General features: G+C 40.9%; 1 protein-coding gene across 2 annotated transcripts in view; it reads left to right on the top strand.

Annotated features, from left to right (window-relative positions):
* Positions 1–25,401, top strand: part of C9H16orf89 (chromosome 9 C16orf89 homolog) — a 52,852-nt gene that overhangs the window by 16,718 nt on the left and 10,733 nt on the right. For both annotated transcript variants that reach the window (XM_069985395.1, XM_069985394.1), the window contains exons 3-6: positions 2,869–3,015; positions 9,917–10,073; positions 13,283–13,400; positions 19,787–19,925. In XM_069985395.1, the coding sequence (XP_069841496.1) occupies positions 2,869–3,015; positions 9,917–10,073; positions 13,283–13,400; positions 19,787–19,925 (561 nt within the window). The remainder of the gene's footprint in view (positions 1–2,868; positions 3,016–9,916; positions 10,074–13,282; positions 13,401–19,786; positions 19,926–25,401) is intronic.

The following is a 25,401-nucleotide window of genomic DNA, read 5'->3' as shown; positions in this document are numbered from 1 at the left end:
GCCATTGCCCCTCCCCCCAATAAAAAATTAAATCATCCCCTTTCCCATTTTATAAATAAAACATATTAAAAAAGGAAATTAACATATTATATTCCATAGCGTGCATAATTGTTCGATCTATTAAAATCAATAATGTTCCCACACAGTAAACGGCGTAAACAAAAAGTAGTAAAAAACTGCCAAGATTGATGATTTTTATTACATTTTATTTTAAAAAAACAATAAAATTTGATCAATACGTCTCTTCTACACTAATAAAAACTAGAGCTCATGGCGCAAAAAATTACACCCCACACAACCCCGTCCGTGAAAAAAAATAAAGGCGCTATACCAGTCCCAATAGGGGCCATTGTAATCACACCTATGCAAATTTTTTTTTACTGTAAAACATTAGAAAAGCTATCTAAACTGCATATCGCTGTATTTAGATTGACCTATAGAATAATGAAATCATGTCAGTTTTATCATAAAAAGCATTACATAAACGGAACAGAACCCCCCAAAATTTGCAGAATTGTGTTTTTCCCCCAATTTTACCTGATAAATATTATTTTGGGGGTTCCATAATACACGTTATGGTAGATTGAAAGACCCCATTACTAAGTACACTTGTTCCTAAAAAAAAACATAAATATTACATGGCCATGTAGCTGGACAAAATAAAAGAGTTATAGCTCTTAGAAGGCGGGGAGGAAAGAAGTTAAATGCTAAACTTAAAATTGGCGCGGTCCTTAGGCCATTTTAGGCTCTGTCCTTAAAGGGATAAGTGTTTTTTTGTTCGTTTGTTTTTCCCAAGTAAGGAAGGAAGGACTGTGCCTCCACACAATCCTGTCTCTGAAGACTTACTGAATGAATTGTATATTACAATCCAAAATGAATTGAATGAGTATATCTCCATACTGCAAGAACCTGGAGCCATCATCTTGTTTAACTGGGAACCCCACATACCCAGGCTCTAATCAGTGTGTGGTTGATTTGGTCTCAGCTTTTATTTCTTTTCCATAAGCATTCGGCAGGTTCTTCAAAAAAATATGTATTGGCATAAAAAGAAAAAAAAACTTTAAGGTTACAAACCCACTTGGCGGGTCTGCAGCGAGTCTCCATGCTGCGTTTTTGCAGCGAGACTCGCTGCAGATCCCGGCCCTATGCTTTTAATGGCAGACAAACACGCAGCAGGGATGTACATCCCTGCTGCGAGTTTGTCTGCAGCCCACCCCATTAACCCCCCGGCCGCCGGAGCTGATACTTCACCTGATCCCGGCTCCGGCGGTTCCCGATGTCTTCAGCAAGCCGGAGCGGGGACCAGGTGAAGTATATGCTCCAGCCGGCCGGCCGCCGCCCGATCGACCCCCCGCAGCCCCGGCCGCCCCCCCGCAGCCCCGGCCGCCCGATCGCCCCCCCGCAGCACCGATCGCACGCCCCCCCCGCAGCACCGATCGCTTACACGCCCCCCTGCAGCCCCGGCCGCTCGATCGGGGGGGCGTGCGATCGGTGCTGCGGGGGGGGGGGCGTGCGATCGGTGCTGCGGGGGGGCGATCGGGCGGCCGGGGCTGCAGGGGGGACGATCGGGCGTCCGGGGCTGCGAGGGGGGCGATCGGGCGGCCGGGGGGGCGATCGGGCGGCCGGGGGTGCGATCGGGCGGCGGGGGGGGGGGGGGGCGATCGGGCGGCGGGGGGGGGGGGCGATCGGGTGGCGGGGGGGGGGGGGCGATCGGGGCTGCGGGGGGGGGCGATCGGGCGGCCGGGGCTGCTGGCTGGAGCATATACTTCACCTGGTCCCCGCTCCGGCTTGCTGAAGACATCGGGAACCGCCGGAGCCGGGATCAGGTGAAGTATCAGCTCCGGCGGCCGGGGGGTTAATGGGGAGGGCTGCAGACAAACTCGCAGCAGGGATGTACATCCCTGCTGCGTGTTTGTCTGCCATTAAAAGCATAGGGCCGGGATCTGCAGCGAGTCTCGCTGCAAAAACGCAGCATGGAGACTCGCTGCAGACCCGCCAAGTGGGTTTGTAACCTAACAGTGTTCTTTATTTTGATTCAGCAGCATATGAGTGCAAGTGACGCCATAAAGCCATGTCATAGCATGTATCTATCAATAGGATTAGCTTTCCAGGTGTTAGTCATATGCATTTTGATTCCCTTTAAGGGTATGCCCTCACGTACTGTATCGCTTCAAATTTCTCAGAAAAATCCGCTGTGAATCTGATTACCATTTGAGGGGTACTCCGGCGAAAATCTTTTTCTTTCAAATCAACTGGTTTCAGAAAGTTATTTCGATTTGTAATTTACTTCTTTTTAAAAATCTCCAGTCTTCCCATACTTATCAGCTCCTGTATGTCCTGCAGGAAGAGAGCAGTAGCAAATACCCATAGAAAACCCCTCCTGCTCTGGACAGTTCCTGTCACTGACAGAGATGGCAGCAGAGAGCACTGTGTTAGACTGGAAAGAATACAACACTTCCTGCAGGATATACAGCAGCTGATAAGTACTGAAAGAGTACCTTTTTAACATCTATGGTACTCAATTCTCACAGCAGATTTTCATTCATCCATGGAGTGCCATAGCACTGTAAGGTTATGCTCACACATAGTATTTCTCTCAGTCTTTTGAACAGTAATTTTTTTTAATCAAAATCAGGAGGGGAATTGACAGGACAAAATTATAATGGAAAAATTTGCACAGTTCCTTTGTTTTCAACTCACACCTGGGTTTTGATTGATCAAATACTAACCAAAAGACTGACGGAAATACTATATGTGAGCATTGCAAAAACTGAAGATGCTGTGCTGCTGTTATGTTATAAAACAATAAGGAAGCCATTCTTACCTGTCTGTAATAACAAGCAGATGCCTATTTTTCCGTCACTGTAGAGCAGATTAAAGGCACTCTTGAAAGATTTGACACAAAGAAGGATCCATACGCTTACTTACTGCTTAATAGGCTGAAGAAAGTTTTAAGTGAAATACTTAATAAGACATCTCACTTTACGAAACAACAGGATCCGGAGTACTTTAAAGGTAAGACATCTTTTTGTACATGACTGGCTCTTATAGTTCTTAATATCTATTTATCTACAGTATGTATTATACAGAGTAAACCCATAAATGGGAAACCACAGTTGCATAGAAAACATGTTGATAAAAAAAAGTGTACTTTTCTCACGTTCTTAATCTTGGCCGACATTTCATAGATTGATTAAAGGCTATTTTCTCAGTGATAAGTGTAATGATTTTTTTCTATTTCACTGTTCAGTAGGATATGATACAAATCCATCTGATATGCTCTGAAGCCTGACTAATGAAAGTCTGCACAGGTGGGGAAGCTCAGACGGTACAGAGCCATCTGTTGTCTTACAAGCATTAGGACTTCACAATATTCCTTTAAAACGGGTCAGATCTCAACCTAAATCAAGAGGAAAACCTTTTTTTTTTTTTTTTTTTTTTTTTTTAAACTGTTTTTACTTTTTCTTATTTCCTACTTTCTTTTAAAGCTGAGGGTTCACCGCATTTTAGGGCCCATATTTTGTATGGAACTACACAAATGGAGGTCTAAGGGGCTTTTTTTTTTTTTTTTTTTAAACTGTTTTTACTTTTCCTTATTTCCTACTTTCTTTTAAAGCTGAGGGTTCACCGCATTTTAGGGCCCATATTTTGTATGGAACTACACAAATGGAGGTCTAAGGGGCTCCATTAGATGGAGCGCAATTAACCCCTTAAGGATGCAGCAATCATAGTGTTTCTGTGACTTATATTTTTTCTTGACAAGTTTCACTATTCTTGGGTACATAGAATCTGTCAAAAAGCTTTTAAACATTTATTACAGCAATTCTGCAATTGTTAAACAGATTTAATTTTTATGGTCATTCACCATGTTGTAGAAGGGTATGTTCACACTATGTATCTGTGCGGCTGTATTGCGGGCTGTAAATCATTGGCCGTATTTTTCCGGTTCATGCATACGCTGGAAAGTATACGATATACGGCTGCACAGTGCACACTATGTATGAGCCTACGACCCGATCGTAAACGGACCCATAAAAAATTAACAAGACCATTGTTTGCTGCCGGAACTGTGCAAATTCACGGCCGTGGATTGACAGGCGGTCCGTACGGAGTACTCAAAAAAATAGCCGGCAATAATGCCGAATGCCGATGCCTCTAATAGTTAATATATTAAATTAATAAAACACATTTTCGTTTAATAAAGTCCCTTTCGTTGTTCAATAATTTAATTCTAACAAATCCATCATTGTGCAATTAAATATACTGTTAAAATAAATATATATATAAATAAATGTATATTTATATATACATTTATTTTTTGACAGTATATTTAATTGCACAATGATGGATTTGTTTAAATTAAATTATTGAACAACGAAACTGATTTTATTACAACAAAAATGTGTTTTATTAATTAAATATGAATTAGTACAGGAAGCTCCATTAAGCCGTTAATTCATATTCCCGATAAATAGAGCATTCTGTACTAATCAACACTTTACTTATAATTAGAAGAAACATTAGATGTTTTAATTAGTTATCACAATAGCATTATTAGAAGAAACATTTTGAATTATATGTGCACTCAGCTGATTGGCTGATCGGCTCAGCGCACATATAAAGAGCCGGTCCGCAGTACAGTGACTTCATTGTGCTGCGGACCAGCGAAGAGGACACATCGGGACATCGGATGGTCAGTATAAAGCTCTCCCCACCCCCTCCCCAGCACTGCACCCATCCCAGTAAGGAAGGGGGGTCACTTAACCCCTTCCTTGCTGGGATGGGTGCAGTCTGACATCAGTCTGGCCCCCAAGGGGTTAAGGGGGATGCAATGCACAATGATGGTCCCCTGTATAAGTGTGAACACAGAACAAAGACAAGACAGACACTACACAATACATCAGGGTTGGGGGTCCAAGTCAGCAACAAACGAGTAGCGCAGTAAAAAACTTCAAAAGAGAAACGAGAGATCCAAAAGAGAAGTCAAAAGTCCAAAAGCCAGAATACCAGAACACAATGCAGGGAAACGCTAGGTCAAGACACACTAGTAAACTAGGGGACCAGAAGTCCCAGCCCAAATCATGTCAGGCAGCTTATTACAAACAACTAACACCTAGTGCCAAGAGTCTACATCAGAAGGAAGTGTCGCTGCGCCCCTAACAACTGGCCTGGCCGGTTGCCAGGGACGCTGTCAGCGCGCTCCCTGCACCCGGCCAGGCCGGTTGTCAGGGACCCCTTGGCAAGGGGCCGATCACGCGCTCCGGCAGCGGTGCGGGCCGGGCGAGCAAGTTATTTTCTAACAAAATTACTTAATAACTTTATGATTTTGCAATACTAATTTTTTTTTTAAATGTTTTTGTGTTGCCACATTTACGCTATGTTTACACAACGGGATACCTGTCAAAACAACATCCGTCTTTTAATAAATAACACATATACGTTGCAGACGTTATTATTAAATATTGGCCGTTATTTTTCCTAAAAAGACATAGTGGGAACATAGCCACAGAGCTATAACACATTTTTTCTTATAGTTGACAGCTTATGGCTTTGTTCATACTGGTTTTTTTCCTCTCCATTTTTAAAAAGGAAAAATTATGTCTGTCATTTCGCTGTCTGGCTGCCTGTCACTACAGTGACAGCTGTTGGTACATTATTGTAGTTAAGGTGGACTGATTGGCCTTTGGGGGTGTCTTTAATTGAAAAGCCATTGAATTTAGTAGTTAAATATAGTGTTCCTCACCTGGTGGCCAATAGCAAGTCATCCGCCACGATCCCCGCAGTCTATACTTTGGGATTGGGAGCTCAAGCACTGTCATCAAAAGCAAGAGTGACGTGGACCAGATTGGATCGGGGCGCATGCGCAAGCTGGCGTGCAACCTCGGGAAGCCATGTGGTGAGTGGCAAACTAATGGTAAGGACGCAAGTGCTGGGGTAAAAAAAGATAAAGATGAGGAATGTGTGGCATAAGTATGTTATAAATGTATACTGAAATGTTTTAAAATAAAGATGCCAAACTAAAACAAAAAGTGATAGTAGAGATGAAAAATGACCAATAAAAGATAAAGTGCAGTGCAAAAAGCAAAGTGACCATGCAACAATTAAAGTGCATTAGTGACAGTGCAAAAATACATAAGGTGAAAGTGCAGTGCAAACATATAGGCTATGTTCACACAACGTAAAACTACGTCCGTAGTTCTCGCCGCAGAACTACGGCCGTAGTTTTGCAGTGCGTAACAAAGCCTTATGTGCAATGGGAACCCGGCCGGAGCGTACACACACCGGAGGGCTCCAGAAAGCCCTGTCAGTTCACACAGTGAAGCAAGCGGCTCCGGATGCTCGCTTCACTGTGGGCTATGGGAAGCTCTGATGCGGGCGCGCTCTGATGCGGGTGCGCGCTGATGCGCCCGCATCAGAGCTCTGCGGCCGGAAAGATCACCCAGCCGGTACTTAAAGTGACACTGTCACCTCCTTTTTGTATTCTGACATCTCTACACAGGTGTAAAGGGTAAATTTAGTGGTTTTCATACCTTATTTTATATCATACGTCATGGTGCTTGTTCAAGTAAAAAGTCATCTTTTATCAACTGCAGATTGTGTTAAGTGGGTGGGGCCTCGCGACATTAGCGCCACTTAGCCACACCCACAACAACACAGTTGGCCCCACCCCCTCGACGGCCATGGAACAGGCTGGCCGAAAGGTCTAGACCCCACCCCCTTTACGTCGACCAACCAATGGGTGTTGTGGGCGGCGCTAAGTGGTGCTAATGCAGCGAGGCCACGCCCACTTAATACAATCTGCAATTGATAAAAGGACACTTTTTACTTGAACAAGCACCATGACGTATGATATGAAATAAGGTATGAAAAACGCTAAATTTACCCTTTACACCTGTGTAGAGATGTCAGAATGCACAAAGGGGGTGACAGTGTCACTTTAAGTACCGGCCGAGATGATCTGGCCAGAGACCGGCCGTTCCGTGACCCGTCCGGGGTCACGGAACGGCCGGTCTCATACGTGTGAACATAGCCATAAAGTGTGTGAAAAAAATAAACAATTAAAATTAAACGTGACCATATTGCATATATTGAAAACATGAAATAATTGTTGATTGTGGTGTACTGAAGTGAGTGTAGTGTCAGATATTTGTCAAGTGGATGTATGTGAAATGATGTGATATTGAACAGTTGTGTGGAAAAATGGAAATAAATGCCCAAAAGTGAGATTATTTGTGTTGTGTGAATGTATATAACCCCATTGTAACCAATTAAAATATATGTAAATGCGTAAATATGCAGGTATGCCCACAAGGTCATACCCATCCTTTGTCATGGGACTGTATATGTAAGTCTGTATATGTATAAGTCCCAATGTATAGTATTATACATTATACACATAATAAAAAGGAAAACAGAAGAAAAATTGAAATGTGAAAATAAAAACATAATAAATATAAGAAAAATCTTAGAAAAATTATATAAAACAAGCAACGATTGTACGCACAATGTTCTCTTTCATGACTGGCTTCAGTTTATGATTTTTTCCATCATATGCTGGACACTAAAATAAAGAAAGAGAATGGAGTCAGCCTCCATATGACATTAACAATACTGTCTTGCCACTCCCTCGACCAGACAATGTACTTATTTGTAAATTGTGCTAACATTGCCCCCACCCCCACTCTAAAAAAACATCACCAACCAGAGATCCAACTATTGAAAAATATCAAATTACAGAAAGCTAGAGCCTATTTGTTCAATCAGTCCATGTGGAGACATGGTTTTCAAAGTACACACCCACTTACACTCTTCCTGGGCTAGCTTTTTCTTGGTGTCACCTCCTGTTGATCCCAAATGTATCACATCAATTTCTCTGAATTTTAACACCTGTCACTGGCCTTGATATGCCTGTCCAAAATGTCTTGGAAAGGTTTCAACCTCCTCATCTCCTTCAGGTCTGTTAAATCCACCTTCTGTGCTGCCTTGATGTCCCAATTGTTTTCTATTATGCATGTTCTTAATTCGCAGCTTGTTAGGCCTACATATATCAACCCAAAAGGGCATTCCGCAAAGGGCCCCCCTCCACTCATCCCACCCCATCAGGCACAGTCAGAGGCTAAAAAAAATTATATCCAAATACTTTAAGTAATGCTCCCTGATATGCCACCATGTCCAAATGAACTGTCACTGTCACTCATGTACTAGGCCACTGCGTCTCCTATAATTAATGGATTTAACTGTGTTATTCCCTAATAACTTTATCAATCTTAGACTCTCCAGCTGAAAAACTACAACTCCCATTATGAACTGCCAGAAGTACATGATGGGTGTTGTAGTTCTGCAACCTGGAGAGTCACATGCTGCAGACCTACAACTCCCAACATGAACTGTCAGGAGGAAAGGAGACCTCTGCAACCCCTATCGCTACACCACTGGTCATCCATAGACAGATTTCACACTGCTGCCCCCTACAGGCTGGGAGGAGCTCTTCCCCTAATGGATGATGTGGTCCTGCGAACATACGTGGTAACTGTGGCAGCATAGTAAAATATAATTTTATCCCGGACAACCCCTTTAAAGCTATGTTCACACACTGTCAAAAAGACAGTTATTATACAAATAACAGACAGTGTTATAAAATAGCCTTAGGCAGGGATCACACACTGCCAAATAAAAATGACAAATGGCTGTAAAAATAATAGGCAGTTTTTTTAATGTCTTTTTTTTATAGTGTTAGAGTCCAATTATTCTATTGAAAAGCGGCTGTCAGTGCGCACAGTATAAAAAAAGTAGCTGTAATTCCAACGTTGAAAGTAAGGACAGTTTTTTACACAATTTGTGCACTGCCCGACGCTTTTTCATAGACTTTAACAGGACTTAGGGATGGTCCGAACCTGCTGAGGTTCGGGTTCGTACGAACTCGGACTCTCGGCGATGATTCCCGCTGTCTTAAACCTCTGTGGAGAGGGTGGATAAAGCGGGAGGACCGCCTGGAAAACTGGGATACAGCCTATGGCTGTGGCTGTATCCCGGTTTTCCAGGCGGTCCTCCCACTGTATCTACCCTCTCCACGGAGGTTTAAGACAGCGTAAATCATTGCCGAGAGTTTGGGTTCGGACGAACCCGAACCTCGGCAGGTTCGGACCATCCCTAATAGGACTCATTATTACAGAAAAAATATTTTATGGGCATTTTTTTGTTGTTTTTTTAATTTTATAGTGTGTAAATCTAACCTTATAGTATCAGTTGTTATATTTGTAGAAATACCAATTTTGTACCCTTACAAAAAAATTTTCCCAGGATCATAAGGCATTTTGTAAGAAGAAAAGAGTTTTTTTTTTTTACACTTTATTTAACTGTTTTTTTTTTGTATCCACAGCAGGAGACTTGACCATTTGATTGAGTGCTTACATGATGCTTGTCAGTGTAAAAATAACAAGATACCCCTCCCTCTGTCTAACCAATTAGGTACTAAAGGTGCTATTGACCATGACATCTGAAGGGCTAAATGACCTGTATAAGAGTTATCTAGAGTTATCCTGGAGATAACAGCAAAATGTTAGCAGTATTATATACTGACAGCCAATGTTGATGTTGTGTCTCGCCATCCAGGTGCTGCAACTTTAGGGCACTGTGGGCTAACTACATTGTGCTAGTACCATAAATGTAAAGCATTTTGTGCCATTAATCACTTTAGTAAATGTATGTACCAGAATGCTGTGTTTATGAAGGCAGTGGCACACTCTGGCTCGGCCAATCACAGCTCAGCTTTTAGCTCTGATATAACGAAAGCTCAGATTGGTTACTGGGGGCAGTTTAGATCAGTGTCTATTTTTCACACTTTGATGAATATGGGCTAATATATTTTGTATTTACTTTATGTAAAGAAAATCTACTTTATTTTTATATTGATTAGAATTTCAACAATTTATTGGAGATCAATTCTGGATCCCTCCCACCTCCTGGAATCAGACAATGCCAAGACTGGTGTACGGTGAATTGTTACCTCTTAAGTCTCCGTGCTTTGAAGAACCATTTAGTGATGAATGTATATCCTCTCTTTTTGGAAGCCTGTAAGTAAGCAGTTTGGTGAATACTTTAAATACTTTAGGGATCCGCAGCGGATTTCACACTGCAAATTCACAGCTAAATCCGCTGCAGATCCCTTGCCTGTCAGTTTCAATGAGAATCCATACTCACAGCAGGATTGTCATCCTTTTGCGAGTATGTAAATGCCGCCCCCCTTAACCCCCCGCCGGCTGGCCCATACCAGCAGGGAACCGCTGAATTAAGCTGGAGTGTGGAGCAGTTAATGTATGCTTCGGCCGGCGGGGGGTTGAGGGGGCTGGCATTTACATACTCACAGCAGGATGCAAAATATGACTTAAATCTAATGTGCTACATGAGGCTATGTTCCCACAGTAAGGTGAAAAATGTTCTTATTTTAATAATTATGACTGTAAATACAGAGTATGATTATTTACGTCTGTAATTATCAAAATATGGCAGTACTTGCACCATAAAAATATCTTTTTTTTTTTACACTGTGTGCACAGACTGACATATTTTCTATATTTTGTCTATAATGCTATGTTCACACATAGTATTTCTGTCAGTATTTTGGTCAGTATTTATAACCAAAATCAGGAGTGGAACCGACAAAGAAAATATAATGCAACATAAACTGCAAGATACAAAAGAGTAAGAAATAAACCCATAAACAATAGGCCAACATGGCACGGGAGTGGTCAGTGACATATGTCAAGTCCAAGGTTCTTTAGGTTATGTTCACACATAGGGGGACATTTATTAAGTCCGGCATTTTCTGCAACGGGCTTAAAAATGTCCCTGCAGCGCCGACAGTATGCTGGTTTATGTAGAGGCGCACTGCCTCTACATTAATCCCATGCACACCAGTGTGTGCGCCGAGGAAACCTAAGCCAGCTCAGAGTCCGCGCCCCCCCTGGCGCAGCGGGCGGAAAATGGCCAGATGCAAAAATATATTCGCAAAACCGCCATTTGCGAATACATTTTTTTTGCATCTGGCCATTTTCCACTGAAAAATACACCTTTTTGGGATGATAAATCTCCCCTTATAGTATTTTGGTCAGTATTTCTGTCAGTATTTTGGTCAGTATTAGTAGCCAAAATCAGAAGTCCAACCAACAAGAGAAAAATTATAATAGGAATATTGGCCCAGTTTCTGTGTTTTCAGCCAACTCCTGGTTTTGGTTGAAAAAACACTGACCAAAATGCTGAGTGAAATACTGTGTGTGAACATAGCCTTATACAGTCCAATCCAATTTGTTCTATTGCAATGGTCTGCAGCAGGTCAAAGCAATAGAGCACTGATTTCATGGATCGGTGCTCTGTTATACAGTTACGGATGATCTTTAGCGCCGCTAAGTTCTGAAGCCCCCGCATCAGGACTCCCCACAGCACACAATGGAGCAAGCGGCCGGAGTTGCTCGCTCCACTGTGTACACTGACCGGGTTTTCTGCGGCCGCAGAAAATTGACATGTCCTTTTTTGCGGCGCCGCTAGGGATCCCTGCCGGAGTGTATACTATGGGGGACTTTTACGAAGTCCAGCTGTTTTTACGCCGGGCTTACAAATACAAATTTCCCCGCAGCTCCGGAGCTCAGGGGATTAATGTGGAGGCGCATTGCCTCTACATAAATCCTGAGCGCACGGAGCCCATAAATGCGAGAATTTTTAAATCTACACCAGCTCAGAGCTGGCATAGGTTTTAGTATCATTTTCCGCTGGAAAAATGATAAATGCGGCGCATACAGAGGCCGCGCCCCCTCTGCATGCAGCCGCCCCCTCCTCGCCCCACTGGCGAAGTTGGCGCAGATGGGGTAGATGCGGAAATAATATTCGCAAAATTAACCTTTGCGAATATTTTTACACCAAATTTTCGACATTTTATACATTACCCCCTATGTGTATACACTCCGGCTTGGATTCCTCTCAAAAGGCAGCACTACTTAAGTTCTGTGGGAATCAGAAATTCCACAACAGGAAAATGATGTCCGTCTTTCTGGACAGCTGCCATTTTAGTGCTATAAGACGTCTGTCTATTGACAATGACGGACACAAATAACTAACATGAGCGTTATTTGCATTATTACCAATATGTGACCGTCTTTTGTCGGTAAAATGATGGTTGTTCAGAAAGACGGCCATCATTTTCCTGTTGTGAGAACATAGCCTTAAAATGTTTTTTTTTTTTTTTTTTAATTATAACATTGATAGAATATTCCATAAGTTAAACTCTCTCATGCAGGGGATACAGAATAGAAGAGACAACCATTTGTTCTTAAAGATATTAATTCTAGGTTTCCAAAGCCTTAATATAAACTTTGACTGTCCATGCTTTATTGGCATGGTAGTTTTGCAACAGCTGAAGGGACACTGGTTCCCCATCCCTGCTGTAAACTAGTAAAGCAGTACTATAGAGAATACAGTACCAGTTGATTGGCTCTACCTATCCCCAAAGGGATGCATTGATTAGTATCAGCCAATCACATGCAAGGTACCATTGAAATGTGCATATTAACTAGCCAGATCTTCTAACCAGTCACTTATGCCACAGATCACCCTGTTCGGTAGGTTAAATGCATTCACAAGTTACCATGGCTCATGAAATTCCATTTTAAGAACCACTGTATCATTAATGTTAAAAAATGTACTAGTGTGGCCTGACACTATGGGGGAGATTTATCAAAGGTTGTAAAATTTAGACTGGTGCAAACTGCCCACAGCAACCAATCACAGCTCAGCTTTAGGCAGTGCTGAAAGGAAAGCTGAGCTGTGATTGGTTGCTGTGGGCAGTTTGCACCAGTCTAAATTTTACGCCCTTTGATAAATCTCCCCCTATGAGTTAATTTGTCTACAAAGTTTAACAAGCATTGAACATATTGATTCATTCATTTTCTTGTAAGTATAACCAATTTAATAGAGGTGAAAAGGTGACAGCAAAATGAACTAAAATGAGTTGCAGCTCAGAAAAAAAAAAAAAAACTAAAATTAATAGAAGGCATGGTTCTTCATTTGGAGCCGAGTTATTTCAAAGTGAGCTCATTAACTGTGCCAGCAGGGTGCACTATGCCCAATGTTTTAAGTGCCGTCAAATATGCAACATGTAGATAAGATTCTGCTTCTTCTGCCTTTGATGCTATTTTTTTTAAAGATTCTATTAATGTATTAATACAGGAGCCTGAGGTCCTGTGTAATAGGCCACAATATTGAACTATATTCATTTATTTTTGTTCTATAGTAATAAAGACAAGGAGCCCTGTGTTGTGACGACACCTTGCCGGAAGAAGATGACACAAAAGGGGTGTTCTGACTACGTGTTGTCTCATCAATTACTGTTCTTTATGATTGGAAAAATGGTAAGCATAATACATGTATGGAGAATTGGTATACTGTAAAGCCAATTGTTATCTAGCCGTTTTTTTTAAAAAAGGTAGTCAAAGACGTCATCTGGGGTGAAAAGTATACTGTGAGATTCTCCTCCCAACAGACCACAGCCATAAGAGTATGTTCATGTTGGAGTTTTATAGCAGTAACGCAATGATACTTCATTGCTGGACGGCAGTTAAATGACTAATTACACCAATGAAATGGTGCAAAGAAAATGCATGTGTGAACACAGCCTAAACAGTGACTGAGGCCAAATTAAAACACTGGTTAAAGGAGCTTATTATTTGATAGCTGAACTTGGTTGTTATGGGTAACAAATGATTTTACTATTGTTACTGTATTGTGTTTCATTCTGGAGGACATGACCTTAAAAAAAAAGAATATAAAATAGTAGATTTATTAAAATGCTAGATTTAGTAACATTGCTAGTAGATTTATTAAAATACTAAAATGCATACTTTTATTATAAAAATATCCACAGTTGTCAGATCGTACACATCAAAAGCAATATACAGAATAAACTACAGGGCCAACATGGTAAAAAATTTAAATATCACACAATAAAAGATAAAAATTTAAATAAAAAGATACTGTATTTTCCGGCATATAAGACGACTTTTTAACCCCAAAAAATCTTCTTAGAAGTCGGGGGGTCTTATACACCGGGTATGGTCGCCCCATATGGTGGGGAGCCCAAAAATGGCTGCATCCCCACTGATAAGTTGCTCGGCTGCCTGGGAGTCGGCTGTCCCGGAATGGGACAGAAGACCCGCGGCTGCCAGGAACGGGTCAAAGAAACCTCTCATCCGTATGGAATATGCATGCCGTCTATGTTGTCCTTTAGCTGCTAGTAGCGCTATGGTGAACACTGGGCTCAGCAGTAGTGCTCTGGTGGATGGCTGCAGGGCTGTGTGACGTCCAATGCACACAGTGTATTGAATAACTGAAGTTTTTGCTGCGGATGTCAAAATAATGAACCTGATAATTATTTTTGGACGTTTTGCAAACAGCGGACATTTTTTTTTTTAGTAGTTCACACAGTTTTTTTTCTCCACTGTTCATTCTCTGTTTTTACTATTAAATTCAATGGACTTTTCAATTAGGCCACACCCAAAGTCCAATTAGTAACCCCAAACTAGGGGCCAGGCTGCTAAATAACGTCCGTTTTTTTAGCTTCAAAATAACGGACGTCATTTTAAACGGAGCTGAAAAAACGTTGTGTGAATATAGCCTGTAGCTGGGCCTGGCTCTCCATTTGGCTGCTTTAAATGTATAGACAGGGTGCGTGGCAATGTGGACAGGTGCTGTATGTACTGACACTGTGCAGTAGTGTATACATATGGCTAAACATGTTTCAGGGCACTAGTCCTGAGTAGCTTATGATAGTAATATGACAGTCTGTTTTATATGAAGTACAAAGAGAGACAGCTATATATTAATTTTGTGAGCTTTCTCTAAAAGCTGGAATGTCCAGCGTTACAGGGATGTCCAGCAGAAGTGCAGTGATGCAAAATGTCATCACATTGTTCAAGTTCTCATATTTAAAAATACCTGTTTCTTATATAAACCTCGTTCATGGTAAATTTTATAGAACAGGGAGAACCAAATTTAGCTACATATGTTCCCTTCAAAATAATGCATCTCACTCACATAATCTGAATAGTACCTAAAAGATCATGATAAATCAAAGGTGAAAATCCTTTTAGAATTGCTAAACATAAAAAGTAAACTATATCAGCAATAGTAATGAGAAAAATTAGACACAAGATATATAAACCGGAAAAAAATAGCAATAAAATTATTAATATATATGAAGTAATATAAGTTATACATGGTTGTAAAAATAAAAAAATGTGAAAAGTCCTGGGACCTACCGTATTTTCCGGCGTATAAGATGACATATAAGACTACCCCCAACTTTTCCAATTAAAATAGAGATTTTGGGGTATACTCGCCGTATAAGACTACCTCTCTTCCAAAACATCAGAGAGCAGCGAGATTTGAGAGGCAGAGAAGGAGATACAGTAATACCGGTAGGATACAAGACGCGCCAGACGGGTGAAAAAGGGGTGTTTTTCTGGGCACAGTGCCACTAAACCGTGTCTCTTTTTTCCATACCCAGACACCTGCAGCTTACTCTGCCCTTCATGCGGTCTCAGCATACGGCAGGGATGCAGCCGTTATCGAGCTCCCCCCACCATATGCGGAGACAGCAGATTTTCCAGTCCGGTTCCAAAGTTTTTAAGCACCCACCCTATAAGACGACACCCATCTGACATTTGTGGATATTTCATAATATAAGTATACATTTTAATAAATTGACTATTTCATATTTTTTAATATACCCTGAAGGATTGGTCAGATTTGTTTTATAAATTTATATATCCTTTTCACCTTTGGTACAAAGTTGACCATTGACCTCGAGCATATTATAGTGAAGTGAGCTCCACTACCTGTGTGTTAATACCCAAAATATAAAGGTTTGTTCTATGTTTTATTGATTTAAAGGGATATTTTCAGCTCCAAAAGTCATCCACTGTCTACAGATATTGGCTATGTTCACACGACATTCAAAAAACAGAAAAGGCGTACGCCTTTTCTATTTTAAAAAGACGTCTGTTATTGCCACAATTTGATTGACTTTAATGCAATGCATTGAAATCAATGGGATGAGGGACTTCCAATGCAGACAGTGTATAAAGTAATGGATGCTGTCTGCGCGGATGTCAAAATAATAATCATGTCAATTATTTTCAGATGTCTTTTGCGAACATCGGACGTTATTTTTTAGTTGCTCACACACCATTTTTTTTTTTTTCACTGTACTTTTACCATTTTTACTATTAAATTCAATGGACTTTTCAATTTAAGACACACCCAAAGGCCAATTAGTAACCCCAAACTAGAATAATGTACTAACAGCTGGTATTGCACAAATGGCATACAGCAAAATGATGTCTGTCATGACAGATGTAATTTTATCTTTTCAAAAACAGAGAGGAAAAATTATAAGGGGGAACATAGCCATAGACTGATGGGCCTCTATAAAGGGATGGGCCTCTATGACCCCCACCAAGAATTAAGGGAAATTGTCCCTCAAATCAGACCTTGTTGAGGGAAAGAAGGGCATAAATAAATATCTCCCTGCCGATGTAAACATGCACGCTCAGAAGTTGGGAGCAAAAGTCATTTGATATATGAACAGGCGTGTGTGGCTGAAAAGTTTTATTTTAATATATTAATTATTACCATCAGGGCGTAGCTAGGATTCATGGGTCCCCATATCAAAAAACTGTATGGCCCCCCCCCTCTCCTACACACTATACAATGTATACAGTATATATAGAGAGAGACTGACTGACTCATGGTTATATACATAGGTGCAGGAGCAAACTACCTTCTGCTTAACCCCTCATGTACTGCAGTGTGTAAGTGACCCAGTGTTTTCTTACATGCTGCAACACAAAAAAAGGGTTAATAAGCTAAAGACAATTAGCTCTCTCCTTCACTACTCCTGCACTGATAACCTCTGACCTCTGTTCTCTGAGCCTCTGCAGAGGTCAGGGGTTATCAGAGCAGAGAGGCAGAGAGCTAATTGTCTTTAGCTTATTAACCCTCTTTTGTGTTGCAGCATATAAGAGAACATTGGGTCACTTACACACTGCAGTACATAGGGGGTTAAACAAAAGGACACAGGAGGCTCTTATCTTCCCTGTGCATTGGGCCCTCTCCCCCCAGGGGCCCCATAGCAACTTCCTTCCCTGCCTCTATGGTAGCTACGCCACTGATTACTATATCTAAAGATATATTTCAGATTTACTCACAATATTCTCATATTATGTTACTCTGCCCTCACCCTTACTGGAAAGAAATAAAAAAATAAAACAAAAACTTCAGATTCTCCTTTTCTAAATTCTTTACAGACATCATGCATGGGAGGAATACAGTAAATATTTTGCTAGAAAAATAATATTTTTTCTTAATCTAGTAAATAAAATAATAAAAACCAGGTATTATTGGAACTTTCTCTTCTTTAGGAATGAGGATAATCAATGCTTCCCTAATTGAGCAGGTAATGTGTCTTCCCTCATGATTCATCAAAGACCGGCAGTAGCTCTGCCAACACATCCCCCAGATAATGCTTTTTAGATTTCAAATAGTAACCTGTCAAATCAAGGTATTTTATTATTTGCAGTTGCAGCCAAGGACCAGCCATTCCCTCTACTCTAGGTGGGGATTAAAGCTGTTCCCTTTCTATTTGGGGTTTCTGAAGCATCTCAACAGAATTGAAATATACAGTATCTGACTATCTTCACTTTGGGAGTTTACCTTAGATAAAAAAAAGTTTTGATAATTCTCTACAAACGTTTCTGAAACACATTGGGAGTCATAAGTGCTTTTTCCTCTCTATTGTTGGAAAAGCAGTTATATACATTGATGTTTGTTTTTTCATAATATTGGTCAAAAACCCTTCCTGAATTATAAGCTTCAAAAAACTCGATTTATTTCATAAACTGAATAAGCTTCTGGGCTTTGAGCTGTAAACTTTTTACATATCATACTGTATATATTTCTTCAGCCACTTATTTTTACATTTAAATCTGCAGAACTGCTGATTTACTTTTTAGCACTTGGCTTTGTTTATTTTCAGGATTTTTCAATTTTTACTAAAAATATGTTTCCTTAAGTGTTCATTAGCCTACCCATACCCCATTTACTGAACTGCTATAAAACAAATATATGTTATTTATATAATTATAATCCAAACTGGTTAGTTTTTAATCTTGCTGGCTCTGTTCGCCTTCGCTTGTTCAAAAGTTGTATTAAAGGGGTACACTGGTAAAAATCGTTTTCTTTTAAATCAACTGGTTTCAAAAAGTTATATAGATTTGTAATTTACTTCTATTTAAAAATCTTAAGTCTTCCCATAGTTACCAGCTGCTGTATGTCCTGCAGAAAGTACTGTATTCTTTCCAGTCTGACACAGTGCTCTCTGCTGCCACCTCTGTCTGAGACAGGAACTGTCCAGAGCAGCAGCAAATCCCCATAGAAAACCTTTCCTTCTCTGGACAGTTCCTGTCTTGGACAGAGGTGGCAGCAGAGAGCACTGTGTCATAATGAAAAGAAAACACCACTTCCTGCAGCTGCTAAATATGGAAAGATTGGAGATTTTTAAATAGAAGTAAATTACAAATCTATAAAACTTTCTGAAATCAGTTGATTTGAATGAAGAAGATTTTGGAGTATCCTCTTAATAGTTTCCTAACAAGCATTTTAAGAAGGAATATAAGGAGAAAGATGCTAACATGTCTTGCTGCACTGTTTTGCCCAGCACCCCTCTTTAGACTACTTGGCTTGGTCCTCCGCAGTCATCATCCCGCTGACACCGCTGGGACCTCTAGTGCTGCTTCCTTTTCTTCTTAAGTAACTCTTCTCTCCAATCAATGCTCAGTCATTCCTGGCTACTTATGAACTCTTTGGGCCACATGTATCATCCGGCGGACGGATGATTTTTGGCGGAAAGTGCCGATTTGCGTATTATTTTATACGCAAATGGCCGATTTGCGAATAAAATAATCGCAAATCGGCACTTTCCGCCGAGTACGCCAGGGGGCGGAAAGGGGGCGGAAAGTAGGCGGGAAGTGGGCGGAACGGAGGGCGCGGACTCAGAGTCCGCGCGATTTACCATCCGTTCCGCCCAATTCTACGCCGAAAACCTACTCCAGTACTCAGCTGGCGTAGGTTTTCGGCGGTGCGCACCGGCGCGCACAGGATTTATGTACAGGCAGTCCGCTCTACATAAATCTCTGTACCGCCGGAGCTGCGGGGGCATTTTTAAGTCCGGCGTAAAAAACGCCGGACTTAATAAATGCCTCCCTTTCTCTTTATCTAGTGCCTGAACAATAAGCCTATGTTCACACAATGATTTTAAACAGCTGTTTGATACTCAAAATAATGGCCATTGTTTTGAGTATCAAACAACGGCCGTGGTTTAACATGTTCCAACGGCACATGCTAAATCATTGCAATCACGGTCATTGGAACGTTATTCTAGTTTAAAGTCCCTATTACACAAAATTATTATTGGCCGCATTCGGCCAATATTGGCCGTTACAGGTGATAATCGTCTCGTGTAATAGAAGACAACGATCAGCCCACATGCACAGTGAATCATGGATGTAACCATTATGTGTCCTGAAAGTGGATCAAGCTTTTAAAGGATTTTCAGGAAAAATAAATAAAAATAAAGTAGTAAGTACTTTTATTAACACTTTATGTGCTGGTCAAACATTGAATAAGCTTGATTTGCTGTTTGAGCAGAAAAAAAAAACTTTGCTACTTTTGCTTTCCACAGAACCACTGCAGGGATGATCTGTTTGGGAAGCGTCTCAGCTATTACACTAACATATTTTGTGCCAATATGTTGAATAGTAACCTAGAAATTGAACACAGTGGTTACCCCATGCTTCAACAAGACCTCTTCATGGAAAACAGTAAGAACAATTAAAATATCTAGACATACCAGTGCACTGTTTTTTTCCAGCCACTACCCACTGGGTTTGTGGGTTTTTTTCAGTGAAATGTGTATACGAAGTAAGAATAATTTTGCATATTCAGATATGTAATTTATGGCATGTAGTGAATTGAACAGAAATGATTACTTTCAAAACTGTAGATTTTTTTTCCTATTGCCATTCATGTACTTTTTATTTGTTTTTATAAATAAGTGATGAAAATACGAGTGATTAAATCTTCACAGATTGCTTTTTGTCTTTGCATATTTGACATGTAAATACCATCTTTCAGATTGATGCTCAGCTGTGATAGAGTAATGTTTGATTTACAGTCAGCAATATAATTGTACTGCCTGCTGGGTGTCTTAAAATATAGTACGAGAAGGAGGTATAATAATTTTTTCCTATCTTCTCTGTTGGCTACCATTGTTGCCGTCACTAAATTGCTTGGTAATTACTGAAAATTTGAATGCTTTTTTAGTAAGAAAAAAGTGTCCATTGAAAAAATAGTAGAACAATTAGTATTAAAGTGTTTTTTTTTTTTTGTCAGCAGCCTCTTGCTGACTAGAGTAAAGGTAGTGTACAATAGGGCTTCTTACCCTAAATAGGGAGATAAAACTCTAATTTCAATCCGTCACTGCAGCCCCAGGATATTAGCCTTAGGGCCCTATTCCACGGGACGATTATCGTTTGCATAATCGTTAACGATAAACGATAATCGTTACTTATAACTCGTCTTGTCGTCTCAATTGCGTTCGTCACTACTGCGGACGACCGAACGACATCAGTAAACGATTTGCAAACGAGCAACAATAAAAATAGGTCCAGGTCTTATTAAACCGTTCGGTCGTAATCGTTAAATGCTATTCAAATGAACGTTTATCGTTTAGATTCAGGCGATTTAATGATGATCTGAACAATAATCATCCCGTGGAATAGGGGCCTTAGACATTTTATACAGTGTCGGACTGGGCCCCTCCCCCACTCCCACTGCCTGTCCAGCAGCTGGGGCCCCCAGACAGCTATACGATGATGCTGCCTGTCCTCAGTGGACCCCCAGCTGCAGCAGGATAAATACATGGTTTTGCCGGGTCTGCCCAACTCTGATGAGACAGCCCCGGCAAAACCTGTCCTGGGTAGTCCCGGAAGCTCCGCCCCCGCCGAGGGAAGCCCTGCCTCCTTCCGGCGTTCGCGATCTCACTCAAGCAGAGCAGGGAGAGGAGTCGCTGGGGCACCACACAGGTGAGGTAAGTATAGTTGTTTTTTGTTTTAAATACAGATGGAGGGGCTGGAGAATGATAAGGGAGGTACTGGTATGCTGATGAGGGGCAAAAGCATGAGAGGGGTACTACTACGATGATGGAAGGACAGGAGGATAAAAGGGGTACTACTATGATGGAAGGGCAGGAGGATGAAGGGGGAAGGAGGATGATGGAGGGGTAGTAGTATGATGGAGGGGCAGGAGGATGAAGGGGTAGTAGTATGATGGGGTAGGAGGATGATGGATGGGTAGTAATATGATGGAGGAGCAGGAGGATGAGAGGGGTAGTAGTATGATGGGGTAGGAGGATGAGAGGGGTAGTAATATGATAATGGAGTTGCAGGAGAATGAAGGGGTTAGTAGTATGATGATGGATGATATGGTCAGTAACAGTGTGATGGTATGTTGAGAGGTACAGTATGGTGATAATATATATATTAGTTCTGTTCTGGGGTCACTTCCACACACTGAGCTCCCACATAACTATGTATTCTGATCTCCCACAAAGCATTCAGTGTACAATACACCAAGAATCCCCAGGTGCCCCAGTCCGACACTGATTTTATATAATCTGACAGGGCATTCCCCTGAGCTACAAAAGCCCAGCAATGTCTGGGTGGTCAATCTAAACAGAGTGGGTGTTTACCTGCGGGCATAAAGAGGGTTAGGAGAGAAGAGGCCGATTGTTGCTGAGGTTCTGCAGGTACAATAAAAGCCTAACTATACTACTACAGGTACCAGCTACATTGTTTTCTAGTTTGGAAATAAGAGAAATTCCTAGATTGACTGAGCAAGGAGATTCGGATGGGTTGCTGAAAAGTCAGCACTTAATTTATCCTCTGTGGGAGGGCATCTATGTAACCCTGGGCCTACTAACCCCTTCTTCAAACAAACAAGCATTTACAATCCTAGCTCCACTCCTAGGGCCTCCACTCCGACCTGCAGCATGTCGGGCCCCAGGAAGAAGTTGGAGGAGGACTCTGAGTACTGCTGGAGTTGCTGGGGGACAAGTTGGTGATGGTGAAGTGGGAGGAGGTGGAAATGTAGCCTTTGAGCCCCGGAGTCATGTGCAGCTGCAGGGCCATTGAGCACACTAAAAACACACAAAAAAATCACCTCCCCTATGCTCCCTTGTAGCTGCAGGTCTCTCCGCTGTTCTCTCTTGCAGTGCATGCAGAGTATATTACAGACGCTGCGCTGGAATTCTCTGCCATCTGTTAGGATCTGCCTTTGCCAGAAGAGAGAACAGAGGAGGGCAGCACCAGGAGACATGCAGCGACGGGGAAGCGTGTGGGAGGTGAGTTTTTTTTTTTTAATCCGCCTCTGGAGGGGGTGATCGCAAGGGGGGGGGGGATAATGGAGAATGAGGGAAGTAATGCTGGCAAATAAGAGGAGTAATGCTGAGGGGGCTGATCCTGGAGGATGAGGACAGTGATGCTGAAGGATGAGGGGGTGATGTCAAGGTGTTGATGCTGGGAAATGAGGGGGTGATGCTGGAGGATGAGGGGGATGATGCTAGAAGATTAGGAGAGCTACTGCACAGGGGGTCATCTATTAAAGGGGGACTACACAGGGGGCCATAAATTAAAGGTGTGGCTACAGAGGGGGCCATCTACTATATAGGGGATCCACAAAGGACGCAGTGATGTGAGTGAGCTCTTGCTTTATCTATGTTAGTTATCTACTTATCTTTCTTTAAACCTTTTGGGATGATATTTTGGAGGTTTCAGAGCCAATAACCAAACAATGGTTTCCCTTGAACCAATTAATATTTTATCTCAAGGAACCCATATGCACATTTGCAAGAAATTTATACTTTATAATTATTTAGTCATATTTAGTGCTAGACTATGATATAATATATAAATAAAATGTTATTTTAGGACCTTAGGACCCATTAATATAAACACTAGATGAGCATGCAGCCATTACAGTAGAAATACTGATAATGGATCCGACTAGAGATTAACAAACTGAATGTGCCGAACCCAGATTTGTTTTACATTTAGCAAAAAAATTTGTTTGCTTCTGAACTGAACTTTCTGCAAAGTTCAGATGGGTTCAACGAACCACCCGGTGTGTCTTGGTGAATCTCTGGTCCCATCCTAGTATTTTCTGTGCTGAAGGCCCGCTCAGCCAAACACTGACTGACTAGGATGAGGCAACAATGCAGCCTGTGATTGGCTGAGTGGGCTGTCTCAGGAGTGACAGTCCCCTCAGCCAATCATAGGCTGTGGTGCTGCTCCATCCTATTCAGTCTGTGATTGGCTGAGTGGGCCTTCATTGTAGAAGGTGCCGGAGAAGACCGAAGAAGAAGAACCCTGAGGGACCACGGACATGTAAGTATAAGGATCGGCCCTTAGAAGTCGCATTAAAACAGCTAAAAACCTGCAGTCATTTAGCTGTTTTAATGTGGTTCATTTAAGGTCGGTACGGCACAAACCCAAACTTTTCAAAAGTTCGATTCGGCAGGTTCGCCAAACTTTAATGTAAAGTTCGCTCATCTCTAGTTCTGACCTAAAGTTGTGATTCTCTGTATGGATAGAAGAATGTTCACTTTGGCATCGAGGATTCCAATGTTCCTAATAGTAATTTTCCTAATGTACATATATTTTGAATTTAGCACAGAAGTATACTTAATAAGACATACTTCCTGTTGCATCTCCATACCTCACATTTCAAGTGTTAGACCCAGTGACATAGACTTAAATTATATTAGTTCCCTGCTGGAGAAGAGAGCTATGGAGATGCAGCAGGAAGCTCGCCTCGTAGCTCCTAATATGCACTAGGAAGAACTGATGCTCGGAAACCTATTCTAATGCCAAATTCAAAACAGATGTACATTAAAAATTACTATTCTGCACAGTGCTGCCGTTTTTCAGAAAACTGGAGGTACACTTTTTTCAAATCTTTATTAAATTTTTTCTTGCATCATATATATCACAACTTCAATCCAACAGTATATATACCTCTGGAGTACCCCTTTAACATTAGATTTGTTTTCTATAATGTGCATAGATATATGTTCGTATTATATAGCTTATTTACCTGTTTGTGCTAAAGAGAAAAAATGTTTTGCCCTTTTTGTAAATGTTTTTTCCCTAATTCCAAACTATAGTTATGCATTTTTTATGCATCCTTTAGAAGTTCTCATATCTTTGAAATCTGGCTTGAACAAAAGGCTTACAATATGCAGCGCATGCAGCTATACTGCTTTATTGGAAGAAACGTGCTTAAATGGTCTCTTAAATTAGGTGAAATCTTAAAATCTTCAGGGAGAAAAGTATTAAAAGTTGTTGTAGAAAATATGGCATGGTCCTCGGGATATCCTTGAGAAAGACATTGAAAGCAGTTCCCAGTTGACAAAGATATCACAGACATGTATGCAGGAAACTCATGAATACTTTTTGTTACTTATTAGGATTTACAAGGATAATACAATACCACTGAGAGCCTGAATTATCTCCAATAAATAAACACTCTATCCTATAGGTATTATGCAAGTAGAATTATATCAAACACTGATAGTCATGAAGGGAATACTAACTTAAACTAAAAGTTTTTTTATTTATTGTATAATAAATTGTGTTATCCTGTCAGGTATTGTTTATATGTCTATAGAATGTATATTGTGAGGAATTGCAAAGTTTGTGTAAAGGTAACAGTGCATACAATGCATAATAGCTGTTATTCCAAATCCTGTTTATAATGTTCTTTTATTAGAAATGAATTGTATAAGAAGTAAATATCATTGTATATTAACCCCTTAAGGACAGAGCCTGAAATGACCATAAGGACCAGACTAATTGTCACTTTTGCGTTTTCATTTTTTCCTCCTAGCTTTCTAAGACCCATAACTCTTTCATTTTTCCAGATACAGAGCCATGTGAGGGCTTGTTTTTTTCAGGAGCAGGTGTACTTTGTAATGGCATCTTTCAATTTGCCATAAAATGAATGACAGAACACCCAAAATATCATTTATGGGCTATGTTCACACAACGTCAAAAATAGAGAAAAAGCGGCCGATTGGGGCCGATGGGGTCCATGTTTACGTAATGCACTTTACGGTAAAACTGGCATTTTTTCTTTATTCTATAGGTCGGTCTGAACACAGCGATATGCATGTTTACAAGGTTTTCTAATGTTTTACTATTTTTATTAGTAGTGAAACAATTTTTTTTTGGAAGTAGGTAT

This window comes from Dendropsophus ebraccatus, chromosome 9 (genome assembly GCF_027789765.1).
Source record: "Dendropsophus ebraccatus isolate aDenEbr1 chromosome 9, aDenEbr1.pat, whole genome shotgun sequence".
Classification (NCBI taxonomy): Eukaryota; Metazoa; Chordata; class Amphibia; order Anura; family Hylidae; genus Dendropsophus; species Dendropsophus ebraccatus.
Note: the sequence above shows the minus strand (reverse complement) of the source record. Positions and strands in the feature narration are given on the sequence as shown.